The following is an 11,849-nucleotide window of genomic DNA, read 5'->3' as shown; positions in this document are numbered from 1 at the left end:
GGAAAATCCTAACCAATAAATTGCAACTTGTGTCAACTCCTAAGGAAGACGACCCGGAATTTTACTCCCGTTTATTTATTTCATTTGTGACACATTTTAAATTCGATAGTGAAAATCTCGTCGGTCAAGACTGTACTTGCAACGCTAATTTGGAAAAATACTTTTGGTAATTCTTGACCGGAATTTATCCACCTATCAACGACCACCCATGGCCGACCTGCACGCAGACCGTGGCTGAGACCAAAGATCGATGGTTTCAAAAGTGGGCGGTAAGAACCCAATAATGTTGAATTAATTAACTATATTTGAGCTATATTTTATTCCGACTACCTTATATTGTTGAATCACTTTGTGCAGTTAAAATTCATATAGGATGCAAAACATAATATCATAATCACCTTCGTAAGGGGCGCGACCACCTAACGTCATGGATTCGTCCAGCTATAAAAAAGGAACTGGAAGCCTATTTTAACAATGATGAGGGGTTCAAGCATCACCGTCTGACGAACGTCAATAACAGAGCTTTTCCCAAGTCTTCGAAGTATATGGGTGGGTCGGCGACCTTCATGAAGACGAAGAGCAGACTGGTAAGAATTTTGTCATTGTGTAACTTTATAGTAGTTACTTGAATTAATAGTTAATTTGTTCATTTATTTTATTGGTTGATATATTAATTTGTAGTCTAAGTTGTTGGACCGTGAGGCGACACTAGCGGAGACCTTTAAATATACCCATACTTTGAAGCCCAACAAGGAGAGATTTGCTGGCGAGCGATCTGCGACCCATTATGTGAGTTTAAATTAATCCTAAGTTTCAAATTTATTTGGTTTAAAGTCAATTAACTGTTATCCTAATCACAACGTGTGTGACATAGGAGGATTATACATAGAGGTTGGAGATCGCGATCCAGAAATCTCAGCCGCCTAGTGAAAACGACGAAGCCGGCTCCGAGACGTTAGCGGTAGATCCTGATAGGATTTGGTGCCAGACCGTCTTTGAACCCCACAAGAATCGCCGCTTCAGGTTGGGGTCGTTCTTCGCCAGTGGCCGCTCCTTCACGTTGGCAGCTTCCTTTGCCTCTACCTCTACCACCAGCCCTGCCAATTGCTAGGAAGTTGTCGACTTGAGGAAGGAGGTGCAAAAGCCAACACATGAGTTGCACCAGCTAGGGGTGTTCAAAACCGACCCGGACCGAACTAAACCGACCAACCGAATCGAAAAAATATGTTTTTACAGTTTTTTTACGGTTCGGTTCGGTTTTCGGTTCTGACCATGAAAACCTCAACCAAACCGAACCGGTGAGGTTAAAAACCCTAAAATAACCACCCCCCCCCCCCCCCCCCCCCCCCCCGAAATTCCCCTTTCAGCTGCGTCACCTAACCCCACCCCTCCCACTCCCAGCGTGACCCAACCCCATTCAGCGTGACCGTTCCCCCTTACCCCAATCGAAGTGAAACCTGGCGCTCTCCTCTCGGCTCTCACAGTCGCGCTCTCCACTCAGGCCCTCACAGTCTGCACCGGTGCACCCAGCCGCGGAGCCACCCACGTGGTTGAGTCTCGAGACCGGCAGCGAACTCTGAAGATCATTCCTTCCACCACCTTGCAGCGAAGCCTTCCTCCTAACACTGCCGAACCACGAAGACCCACGAAGACCCAGCCCCAGCACCACCTTCGCACCCAGCAGTAGCAGTCGCAGAGCACCCAGCCACCCACTGACCCGGCAGGCCAACACAGATATGTAATTTGACTAAGATTGTTGGTACTGTTGTTTGTTTACTCATTGTTGCTGACTTGCTGCTGTTTGTTGATTCATTATTACTATTTATTGATGTATTACTGACTTAGTATTGTTGCTGGTTATTGATTCATTGTTCGGTTTATTGTTGCTGGTTATTACTGACTTGGAATTGCTGAAACTGCTTCTGGGTTGTTCATACTGAATTTGCTGTTCATACTGAAATTACTGGGTTGTTCATACTGGAATTGCTGTTCATACTGAATTACTGAAACTGCTTCTGGGTTGTTCATACTGAATTACTGAATTGCTGTTCTGTTTGCTGTTCACACTAAAATTGTTGTTCTGTTTGTTGTTATCTGATAATATCCAAAAACTTGATTTGAAACTGCTTCTGGTTTATTATTATTATTAGTTATTTTGGAAAATAAAAAATTAATTTTGAACTGGTTTAGTGTGATTTAGTATGATTTATTACTTTTGTTTCCAAATCTATATATATGGGAATTGGTTTGTTAGCAGCAGGACAAAGTAGCACAGTTACAGGAACATATCCAGCATAATTCATAATTGAAGGGTTTTTGAAGCTAAATATAAAGAAATGGTTAAGGTCATTGATTCCTAGAAGTTGTGCTATTGTTCCAACAATGATAGCTGCTATAGTTTTTAATACATCAGAGAGTTCATTGGATACTATGAATGAATGGCTCAATATGGTTCAGTCAATTCAGATTCCTTTTGTACTCATTCTACTTCTTACATTGGTGTCTAAAGAAGAGGTCATGGGAACTTTTAGAATAGGCCCTATTGTAGAGGTAAGCTTTGTTTGCATTCTAACATTTGTAGAATTGATTTTCATGTATACTGATTATGTTTGGTAATTTGTCTAAAAGTGATTTCTTCCTTCGAAAAAATAAATGATTCTAAATATATCATGTTATGATTTTGTGAAGTAGTATAGTAGTATTTTTTTGAATTGATTGAAAAAATCGAACAAACCGAACCAAACCAAACCGATTTTAATTGATTTGGTTTGGTTCGGATGGCTTCGATAAAAAAACCAAACCAAACCGAACCGCAGTTTAATGAGACGATTGAATTGGATGACTTTTCACTCAAAAACCGAACCAAACCGCACCGCGAACACCCCTAGCACCAGCAAGCAGAGCAATCTGAGCAGAGGTACAACGATCTTTTTAGGACGCGTGAGAGGAGCCGTTGCCATCAGCTCGAACCTGATGAAAAAGTTGGAGCAGCTCGATCGGTTGCGAGAGCAGATGGAGGCATACAATCAGTAGATGTACGCTAGAGGTAGCGGCAATGTTACTGGTGGACACCAATATTAACACCTATTCCGCCGCCTCAACGGGGAGACGACGATTACCGAAATTTGTAGGAATTAAAATTTTATTTTTTTTATTTGTTTATTTTATTGTATTCTACTTCTATAATATTTTATTATATTTAGACCATTTATTTTTATAAAATAATTTGTTTATTTCTGTTAATTTTATATTTTTGTTAATCATTAGAGGTCATACCTGAACTTATTTTCTTATGTGATTGTAAGGGTATGCATTGTCTTTTAAATTTAATTTATCTAGAAAATTGAGTTGTTCTTTTTCATGAGTTTATCTTTTTATGATATGCATGATCATGAGTTTCAGTTCCCTTTCCCTTACACGGTTATATCTATATGTATAGTTAATAATATTCTAACATCTTATTTTAAGAGGAGAATAATAGTTATAATAAATCATAAATGTGAGTTATTAGATTTTATATTAATTGTGAGGAGGAATTATTATTATTTTTGTAATATATTTTTTTGAAATCTCCTTAAAATATGAGATAATCATCGAAACTGAATTCTTAAGATTTTAGATACTACTCTTGAATCTAATTGTTGATATTGGACCTAAAAAAAGTAGTTTAGAAAAAATTGATTATAATAAATTCATAATAAACAAGTGAGCAAGTGTCATAACATATATAAGTAAATAAATACTACTTATTTTATTAAGTGTGATATTAATAAGTAAACTATATAATTTTTTTAGAATAAATAATCATTTTTAAATATAAAAAATTCGAACATTAAAATAATTAACCATAAAAAATTGAAACTAAAATTATACACAAAATAAATTTTATTCGACAAAAATGATAAATTGTTAAATTATTGTTAATAATTTTATAAATACCTTTCTCTTTTTCTTTTTTTTTTTTTTTTTTATTTTCCTTCTATAATCACTACTACTTTTGCTGTAGAATCTACCCCCAAATTTATTCCTCCACTCCTATCTCTCCGAGACAGCTGCATCTTACCGCAACTATGATGATAGTATTTATCCAATAGTCCATTTTCAGATCTTGAATTTGACATCGATGTTTGGGCTACAAAATTATTTCTTTTTCCATTCTCATCCTAAATCAAAACAAAAAGATAGAAGCATGTTTAAAATATTTTTAAATTCAACAATCCGTAATTTAAAGTTTATCGGCGCGACTGCAATAACGGTGTTGATGACAATAGAGGAGTCCATTCTCTCTCTCTTTCTGCTTCGCAACCTACCTCTCTCTCTCTCTCTTTATTTTTAATTTATTTTTAATTTTTGCAGGCTGTCATGTTCTTCTTTCTGTGGTCGAAGGCGGGGACAGTGTCGTCGCCAACGTCGACGTTACCGGAGAAGATCGAGACAGAGGTAGAATCATAGGAGAATGAGATGTGTTTGTTAGGGTTTGTGGTGGTTATGCTAATCACAAATTTTGAGTTGAGTGTGGAAGAAACAATAAGGTTGAGGTACGAGAGTGTGCAGGACGTGACGGTGAAGTTAGGGCGGTGGATTGGTTCCTAAAGCTCCAATTAGATCTAAAATTATTGTAATTTGAATTTGTGGTAGTTGTGGCAAGACACAATTATCTGGGAGAAGTGGGAGAGAAGAGTAGATTTGGTGGGATAGTAGCTTTTGCAGCAAAAATTGTAGTGGTTATGGAAGGATGATGAGAGAGGAAGAGGAAAGGAGAGAGATATTTACAGAATTATTAAAAAAAAATAATTAGTAATTTTTGTCTAATAAAATTTATTTTGTATGATATAATTTTAGTTTTAATTTTTTATAATTAGTTTTATCATCGTTCGAATCTTTTATGATAAGAAATAATTATTTATTCTTAAATGATAAATTAAAGGGCAAAAAACCCAAATAAACCAAGGAGCATTTGAAATTACCTAAATCCGCCAAATCAAAAATCTTCACCTGTATCCACCAGGACCAATTATTATGTAATTCGAATCAATAAGATTCGAATTATGATATCAAGTAATTCGAATTGATTTAATTCGAATTGTGTACATGCAATGACTTAAGGTAATTCGAATCAATATGATTCGAATTACTATGAACGTAAGAATATATAGGTAATTCGAAACAACTTGTTTCGATATATATATGTAGAATTCGAATCTTATTAATTCGAATTACTAGGTTATTTTGTGTTTCAACATAATTCGAAACAACTTGTTTCGAATTATAACTTAAGAATTCGAGTTTAGTTAGTTCGAATTACTAGGTTAGGTTGTGATAAATCGAAACAACTTGTTTCGAATTATATATATATAGCACGAACCAGGGCTATATATATATGCTGTGAACTCATGATGCTGTGAACAAAGTGGGGAAATGGCTAGTGAGGAGAGTTTCCTAGTGTTGGTACATTATAGGGGGTCGATTAAGAGAAAAACTCGATCCGGCGTGAAGTTCACTGATAAGGATCCACTATGTATTATCGTGACGCCAACAACCACCTACGATGCTCTTGTTAGCTGTGTGCTGGATAAGCTTGGTCTCGAAGGAGTTAAAAGGGTCAAGAAGTTTTTCTACCGCATTCCAACAGCGGTGCTCCATGACACCGTGAAGTTTGATTGTTCCACAATCGGCAGTAACGAGGACTTGCAGGTTATGTTTCTTTGTCGTAGGCAGTATCCCGAGGTAAGGACACCGGAGTTGTTGGTTAAGTTGGTTGATGTGGTATCTAGCTCGGGTGGTTCAAACCGGAATGCGAATACTATAGCCGCAGTTGCCGGGTCGAGCTCAAGACCTGCTGTTGCTTCGTCCTCTGCTCCTGTGTATGAGCCACCGATGCAGCCTGTTGCGTCCCCTTCGTTTGCCGTAGATCTGGGCGGGAATGTTGGAGATGAGGTTCGGCATGGGGAACATATTCCCACCGAGGAGCATTGTCCCACACCGGCTGGTGTTGGTGATGGTTTGTTTGAGGATCCAGATGACGATGACGTGGAGTCGGATTTGATCGCTGATGAAAGCGGCGATGATGTTGGAACTACTGTTCCGAGAAGGGCTACAGGTGGATCTAGTTCTGGCACACAGCAGTATCCACCCCATTTTTCCTCGTTGGACCTGGATGCTATGCGGCAGGATGAAAATGCTCTGCTGCCCTCAGGATTTGGCGGTAGAGATACCGAGGGGTCTGCCGGTGTGAACGAGTTTCAGGTTGGCCAACAATTTCAGGATAAAGATGAGGCGCTGTTCAATGTGAAGACGTACAGTATCCGCCGAGGGGTCCAGTACAAGGTCGTTGAGTCTGACTATCGGAGGTATGTGGGAAAGTGTTCTGAGTTTGGGAATGGGTGCACATGGCTCATTCGGATGAGTCTCCGACAGCGGAAGGGTATCTGGGAAGTGAAGAGGTACAACGGTCCGCATACATGTCTCGCCAGCTCCATCTCCAGCGACCATAGGAGTCTGGACTACCATGTGATATCCACCTTCATTATGCCGATGGTTAGGGCTGATGCAGCTGTGAACATCAAGGTCCTTCAAAATGCCACGGCCGCACAATTTGGGTTCAGGCCAACGTACAGGAGGGTATGGATGGCGAAGCAGAAGGCCGTTGCCGTCATATATGGGGACTGGGACGAGTCGTACAACGAGCTGCCAAGGTGGGTTTTAGGAGTTCAGCTGACGATGCCTGGCACTGTAGCCGTCCTCAGGACTTGCCCTGTTCGAGTTGGGGGACAGGTTGACGAGTCTCAAGTTTATTTTCATAGGCTGTTCTGGACTTTCCCCCCTTGTATCCAGGCATTCCGTCATTGCAAGCCTCTGGTGAGTATTGATGGGACCCATCTATATGGGAAATATGGGGGAACACTGCTAGTCGCCATTGCACAGGACGGAAACTCGAACATCCTCCCCGTGGCATTTGCACTAGTCGAGCTCTCCGCTCAATACGACGTCTGTCGGGAACGTCCTCGACCCGGTCCATATCTGGAAGTCGACCAGCACCCCTCTGCGTAGCCTCATCTGGAATAGGAATACCTCTCGGATCCCCCAATAACATCTCCGGCGACAGAAACCTCTTTCCGTGCTGATACCACCATGTCAAGAAATCGTGTGACGGACCGGGATCGGGGACGATGTCAAACTGTAGAATGTGCTCCGCACGCTCCTGCCAGTGATCGTGCCAGTCAGCGTACTGTGCCGGGAACCAACGGTCACCTCCTCTCCCATCCTTCGACATCAAGAAGTCGATGTTCAAGGCGGGAGACGGTATGGGCTGAACGCCACCAAACTGAGGTAAAACTCTATCAACCTGATGCCACTCCACAACCGCAAAGTAAATCAGGGACGTCCTGCAGCGCCATAACATCGTATGCCGAGGCTCCAAGACCTCCGGATGTACAACCTGGATGACGTCTAGTGCGCTATAAGGCATCCATATGAACTGGAAAAATAAAATTTAAAAGGGTTGGACAATATAAACTGAAACAATGACTTGAAATACACATGCTCTGCGTACTTACCTGCCGAGGCTGTAACAAGTCGATCTTCAGGCGAGCCATCTGTACCCGAGGTCCCTTGTTGCTAATCCCAGGATTGTAACCAGACCATCTACGTAGGAGAAACATTAAAATTGGTTTCATAATCGAAAATAAATACGAGAAGCATATATAATACAAAACAATAACGGTACCTCGAGGCAAGGGGCCAGCTAATCTCATCATACCCAGATGGTCTAAGAGTGGGAAACCTCCAGAATATCCAAGACTGTAGTAACTGTAAAGGGCCAGCTAACTTCACCACATGTCTGTTGGCGACTCGGCACATGCACCTGTACAACCATGCAAGTGCCGCCGACCCCCAACTGTAGCGACCCATCTCCTCAAGCCGAGCAACATAAGGTAGCCATCTGATGTGTATACGGTTGCCGGACTTGTCGGCAAACAGCTGCGTGCCCAATAACATCATGATATAGGCCCGGACAAAGCGCCTAACTGTCTCCTCATCAGCCCCGTCTGGACACTCTGCAAATGTCTCCTGAAACCAGGTGCAGTTGACTGCGAATTTCTGCACCTGGTTCTCGGGAGGTAAAACACCGAGCAACTCATGGAACCACTGCCAAGCAGGTCTCCCACCCTCAATGTAAAGGTGGAAGTCTGTCAGGCAACCACTAACGTAATCTCCGTCCACTGGCAACCCCAGCTGGTATGCGACGTCCTGAAGAGTGATGGTGCACTCTCCGAACGGCATGTGGAAGGTGTGCGTCTCAGGCCGCCACCTCTCGACGAATGCGCTGACTAGGGGCTCGTCTAGTCGGAACCATCTGTCATTCAGTCTCGCAAGATGGTACAATCTGGCCATCTGCAGGTACGGAACGTACCTCTCATCAAGACGCATCCCCTGCTGCCGCCTAACGCTGGATATGCAACGACGAGGCTGGCCAGTACATACACCGCATAATTAGAAGAGATGCACAACCCACTAACATATACAATATCTTTCATAAGGAAGCAGAAAATAAATCGTCATGTGTAAAAGATAAATGAAACAAACGACCAACATTTTATACAGAAACCGCTCACTCAAACCTAGTGCAAATACCATTAACAAAAACAGATGCATGATCACATTTATCATAAACCGCTACCGTTAACCACTAAACCGCTAAACCGCTTAGTTAAACCGCTAAGACTAAAATAAACCGCTATAAAAAATCATTAAGAAAACCCTCTACCATACACCACCAACTCACACCACCCCCTAAACCGCTAACCATCACAAAAACCACTATCCAAAACAATTAGCACAAACCGCTTAAAAAAACCAATTTCAAATACCACTAACAAAAACCACTGGCCTAAACCGCTTGCCTAAACCGCTAAGACTAAAATAAACCGCTATAAAAAACCATTAAAAAAACCCACTACCATACACCACCAACTCAAACCACCCCCTAAACCGCTAACCATCACTAAAACCACTATGCAAAACAATTAGCACAAACCGCTTAAAAAAACCAATTTCAAATACCACTAACAAAAACCAACGGCCTAAACCGCTTGCTTAAACCGCTAACACTAATATAAACCGCTTTAAAAAACCATTAACAATAAACCACTAGCATGCACCACTCTCCTAAACCACTATCCTAAACCACTAACAGTAACATAAACCATCATCAAAAACCATTAACAAATACCGTTATCATAAAACGCTTTCATAAACCACTAACCTCGTCGTTGATGACACCGGCGATATGCGCAACTCCATCCAAACGATAAAGCCTTCCCGGATCGTCCCCCATCCACAAAAAAAGGCGATCTCCTCTTACTCGTACGAAAGGTTGGTCGTTTTCTCTGGGATTTGGTGGGGTTACAGAACGACAAACTGATTCGAATGAACTTGCTTCGAACTCCTTTTATAGCCGAAACAGTTGTAATTCGAATCAACTTGATTCGAATTACTATGGAAATAGTTTCTAGCCCTAATTCGAATCAACTAGATTCGAACCTCTCTAACATAAACTTCTCCTAGTAATTCGAATTAATTGAATTCGAAATAGCTTATGTCAATTCGAAACGTATTGATTCGAATTACATGATTTCTTGGATGAGTATAATTCGAATCATATTGATTCGAATTACGTTCATATGTTGCATGGAGATAATTCGAATGATATCAATTCGAATTACTTGAGAGTATAATTCGAATCTTATTGATTCGAATTATATAATAATTCGTCCTGGTTGATTCAGGTATGAATTTCTGGTTTGGCTGATATTGGTAATTTTGAGCTCTCCTTGGTATATATTGGTTTTTTGCCCTAAATTAAATGCAATAACAAATACCAAGAAATTTATTCAATATATGTTTTATTTATAACATAAGACTACATATATTTGTTGGATAATTTTTTGCCTCAAAAGGCATATGGACATATATAGCTTTAGTGAGCTAATTGTGCAATTACAAGAAAGATTTGGCTATGGTACCACGACCTCCCTGAGGGTAGAATCCACCAGGAGTATGTTCATTACTTGTTCCATACACGATCCTCAGTATTTCTTGTGGAGATCTAGCATATGAATATGAAAAAATATTACCAGCAAGAATATTTCCTGTGACATTACCCTCAGCACCAAGTTCTTTAGGTACCACAAGACCTTCATCTTTAATACCTCCCTTCCCTAAGGTGTTCCTGAGCTGTGAGATACGATTTGTGAACTCTGCCACATTCAATTTATATGGCTTTACTATCTCATCTTTGCGTTCGTATAGTAATGCTCGAATAACTGCATCTTGGCCAGATTCCACACCCAGAAGTCCTGCAATGAGCTATACATACAACATAACTCAATGTTAACCATGGTCTCAGAAACCGGACCGAATTGGCCAATTAATTGAGAACTAATTATTAGACCGATTCAATTCAAATTAAAAATTATTTGACAATGACCAACAAAAAATAAAAAAATTGATTGAAAAGTTAGATATAATTTTTTAACAGTTAATTTAAAATAATAAATCACAAAAACTTAATTTTTAAAAGAAATTATAAATTTTATACATAAATATATTATTTTATTATATCTGATATAATTTCAGTTAAATTTCAATTGGATCATTAAATTATTAAATTTCTAACTCTACTAATTCAGTTTTAAAACCTTGGTTAATACTAATTTTGGGTATTAGTTTTTTTTTTTTTTTTCAAAATGTGATGTCCATCTAAATGCTACCATTCTTTTTACCCAATTCATTTGTATAACTAAGTTTAGTAATATAATAATAAAATTTAATTAGAGATTTTATATTACCCCTTTTGCAAGTGGACTTTTGAGGAGTGGGTTGGCACCAACATAGCCATTGAGGCCAACATAAGGAATGGCATAAGATGCAATCAAATAGTTTATATCATTTGCATAGGGATCAAATGAAGGATAGAGCTTTTTCCCAAAAGCACTATCTATTATTTGGCCAAATGTTTCTGAGCTTATATTCAGTAATGGTCTTGGAAATCCTTTCACGGTGTTTTTTATTGCCCTGCAAATCAAAGTTATTAGTTCCACAGTAGTTTATTTACTCAAATATTTCATAAAGAGAAAACTCAAATACAAAAAATTTTATGTATAGTTGATAGTTAAGAGCTGTTAGATGATAATTTAGTTAAACTGTCAATTCATCTAGTGACTCTTATCTATCAACTTAACATAAAATTAATTGCATTTGAGTTTTTTATCATTTCATAAACGTATGCTAGATAGATAGATAAGAATAATAACCTCAAATGTCCAACTTCTTGGAGAGCAAACTGTAAAGTAACATCCTTAATAAGAGGACTAAGATATGCAATTTTACCACCAACAGGAGAAGGTCCTCCTTGTGTTAATTTAGGGGCAAACTTATCCAAACCATAACCCAAAGCTCCATACAAGAAGAATTCAGCTTCTAAGTACTCTAAATTCAGAGCAAATTCAATCAAATCAGCATCAGATGTTGGAATAGTACGAAATGATTTTACAAGAACTACATTGTGAGAATGAGAAAAGAGCACTAGTAAAAACACAACAAAGGAATTCATGAAATTGAAAATAGGATGGATCATTTTTCTTTTCTTTTTATTGGGATTTCCTTTTTTTTTTCCTCTAGATAATGATGATGTGACATATGGGTTGGTTCACATGTGTACCTATATATAATATTGAAACGGAAATTAGAAAATTACAAATAACTCCTCTAGAAGAAGAAATCGTACTCCTTGCATTTTGAAAACGTGCTCCTTTCATTAATAAATGACAGTTTTATCTTTTGTATTT

The 11,849-nt window shown here is 39.2% G+C and overlaps 2 protein-coding genes and 1 long non-coding RNA gene across 3 annotated transcripts; 1 reads left to right on the top strand and 2 right to left on the bottom strand.

The window, feature by feature from the left end:
* Positions 1-2,358: 2,358 nt before the first annotated feature.
* On the top strand, positions 2,359-4,858 carry LOC140178264 (uncharacterized). The gene is made up of 2 exons (XR_011870691.1): positions 2,359-2,550; positions 4,357-4,858. It is a non-coding gene; the product is annotated as an uncharacterized lncRNA (long non-coding RNA).
* Positions 4,859-7,340: 2,482 nt separating this feature from the next.
* On the bottom strand, positions 7,341-9,337 carry LOC112742276 (protein MAIN-LIKE 1-like). The gene is made up of 4 exons (XM_025791514.1): positions 9,266-9,337; positions 7,727-8,469; positions 7,557-7,644; positions 7,341-7,457 (listed from the first exon to the last, which is right to left on the bottom strand). Exons 1-4 carry the CDS (start codon positions 9,335-9,337, stop codon positions 7,341-7,343), a joined length of 1,020 nt encoding a protein of 339 aa, XP_025647299.1.
* Positions 9,338-9,999: 662 nt separating this feature from the next.
* Positions 10,000-11,644, bottom strand: LOC112740277 (ferritin-like catalase Nec2). The gene is made up of 3 exons (XM_025789046.3): positions 11,316-11,644; positions 10,851-11,076; positions 10,000-10,368 (listed from the first exon to the last, which is right to left on the bottom strand). Exons 1-3 carry the CDS (start codon positions 11,636-11,638, stop codon positions 10,000-10,002), a joined length of 918 nt encoding a protein of 305 aa, XP_025644831.1. The 5' UTR covers positions 11,639-11,644.
* Between the last annotated feature and the right edge of the window lie 205 nt (positions 11,645-11,849).

The sequence above is a fragment of the Arachis hypogaea genome, chromosome 14 (genome assembly GCF_003086295.3).
Source record: "Arachis hypogaea cultivar Tifrunner chromosome 14, arahy.Tifrunner.gnm2.J5K5, whole genome shotgun sequence".
In the NCBI taxonomy this organism is placed as follows: Eukaryota; Viridiplantae; Streptophyta; class Magnoliopsida; order Fabales; family Fabaceae; genus Arachis; species Arachis hypogaea.
The sequence above is the reverse complement of the archived record's forward strand: the minus strand, read 5'-3'. Positions and strand labels throughout refer to the sequence as shown.

Coding starts and splice junctions, on each gene's coding strand:
- LOC112740277 (XM_025789046.3), bottom strand. CDS start 11,638: ATGATCCATCCTATTTTCAATTTCATGAATTCCTTTGTTGTGTTTTTA. Junction 11,077..11,315: donor CAAGAAGTTGGACATTTGAG/GTTATTATTCTT, acceptor TTTGATTTGCAG/GGCAATAAAAAACACCGTGA. Junction 10,369..10,850: donor AAAGTCCACTTGCAAAAGGG/GTAATATAAAAT, acceptor TTGTATGTATAG/CTCATTGCAGGACTTCTGGG.
- LOC112742276 (XM_025791514.1), bottom strand. CDS start 9,337: ATGGGGGACGATCCGGGAAGGCTTTATCGTTTGGATGGAGTTGCGCAT. Junction 8,470..9,265: donor CCGGTGTCATCAACGACGAG/GTTAGTGGTTTA, acceptor TGTACTGGCCAG/CCTCGTCGTTGCATATCCAG. Junction 7,458..7,556: donor ACTTGTTACAGCCTCGGCAG/GTAAGTACGCAG, acceptor GATGCCTTATAG/CGCACTAGACGTCATCCAGG.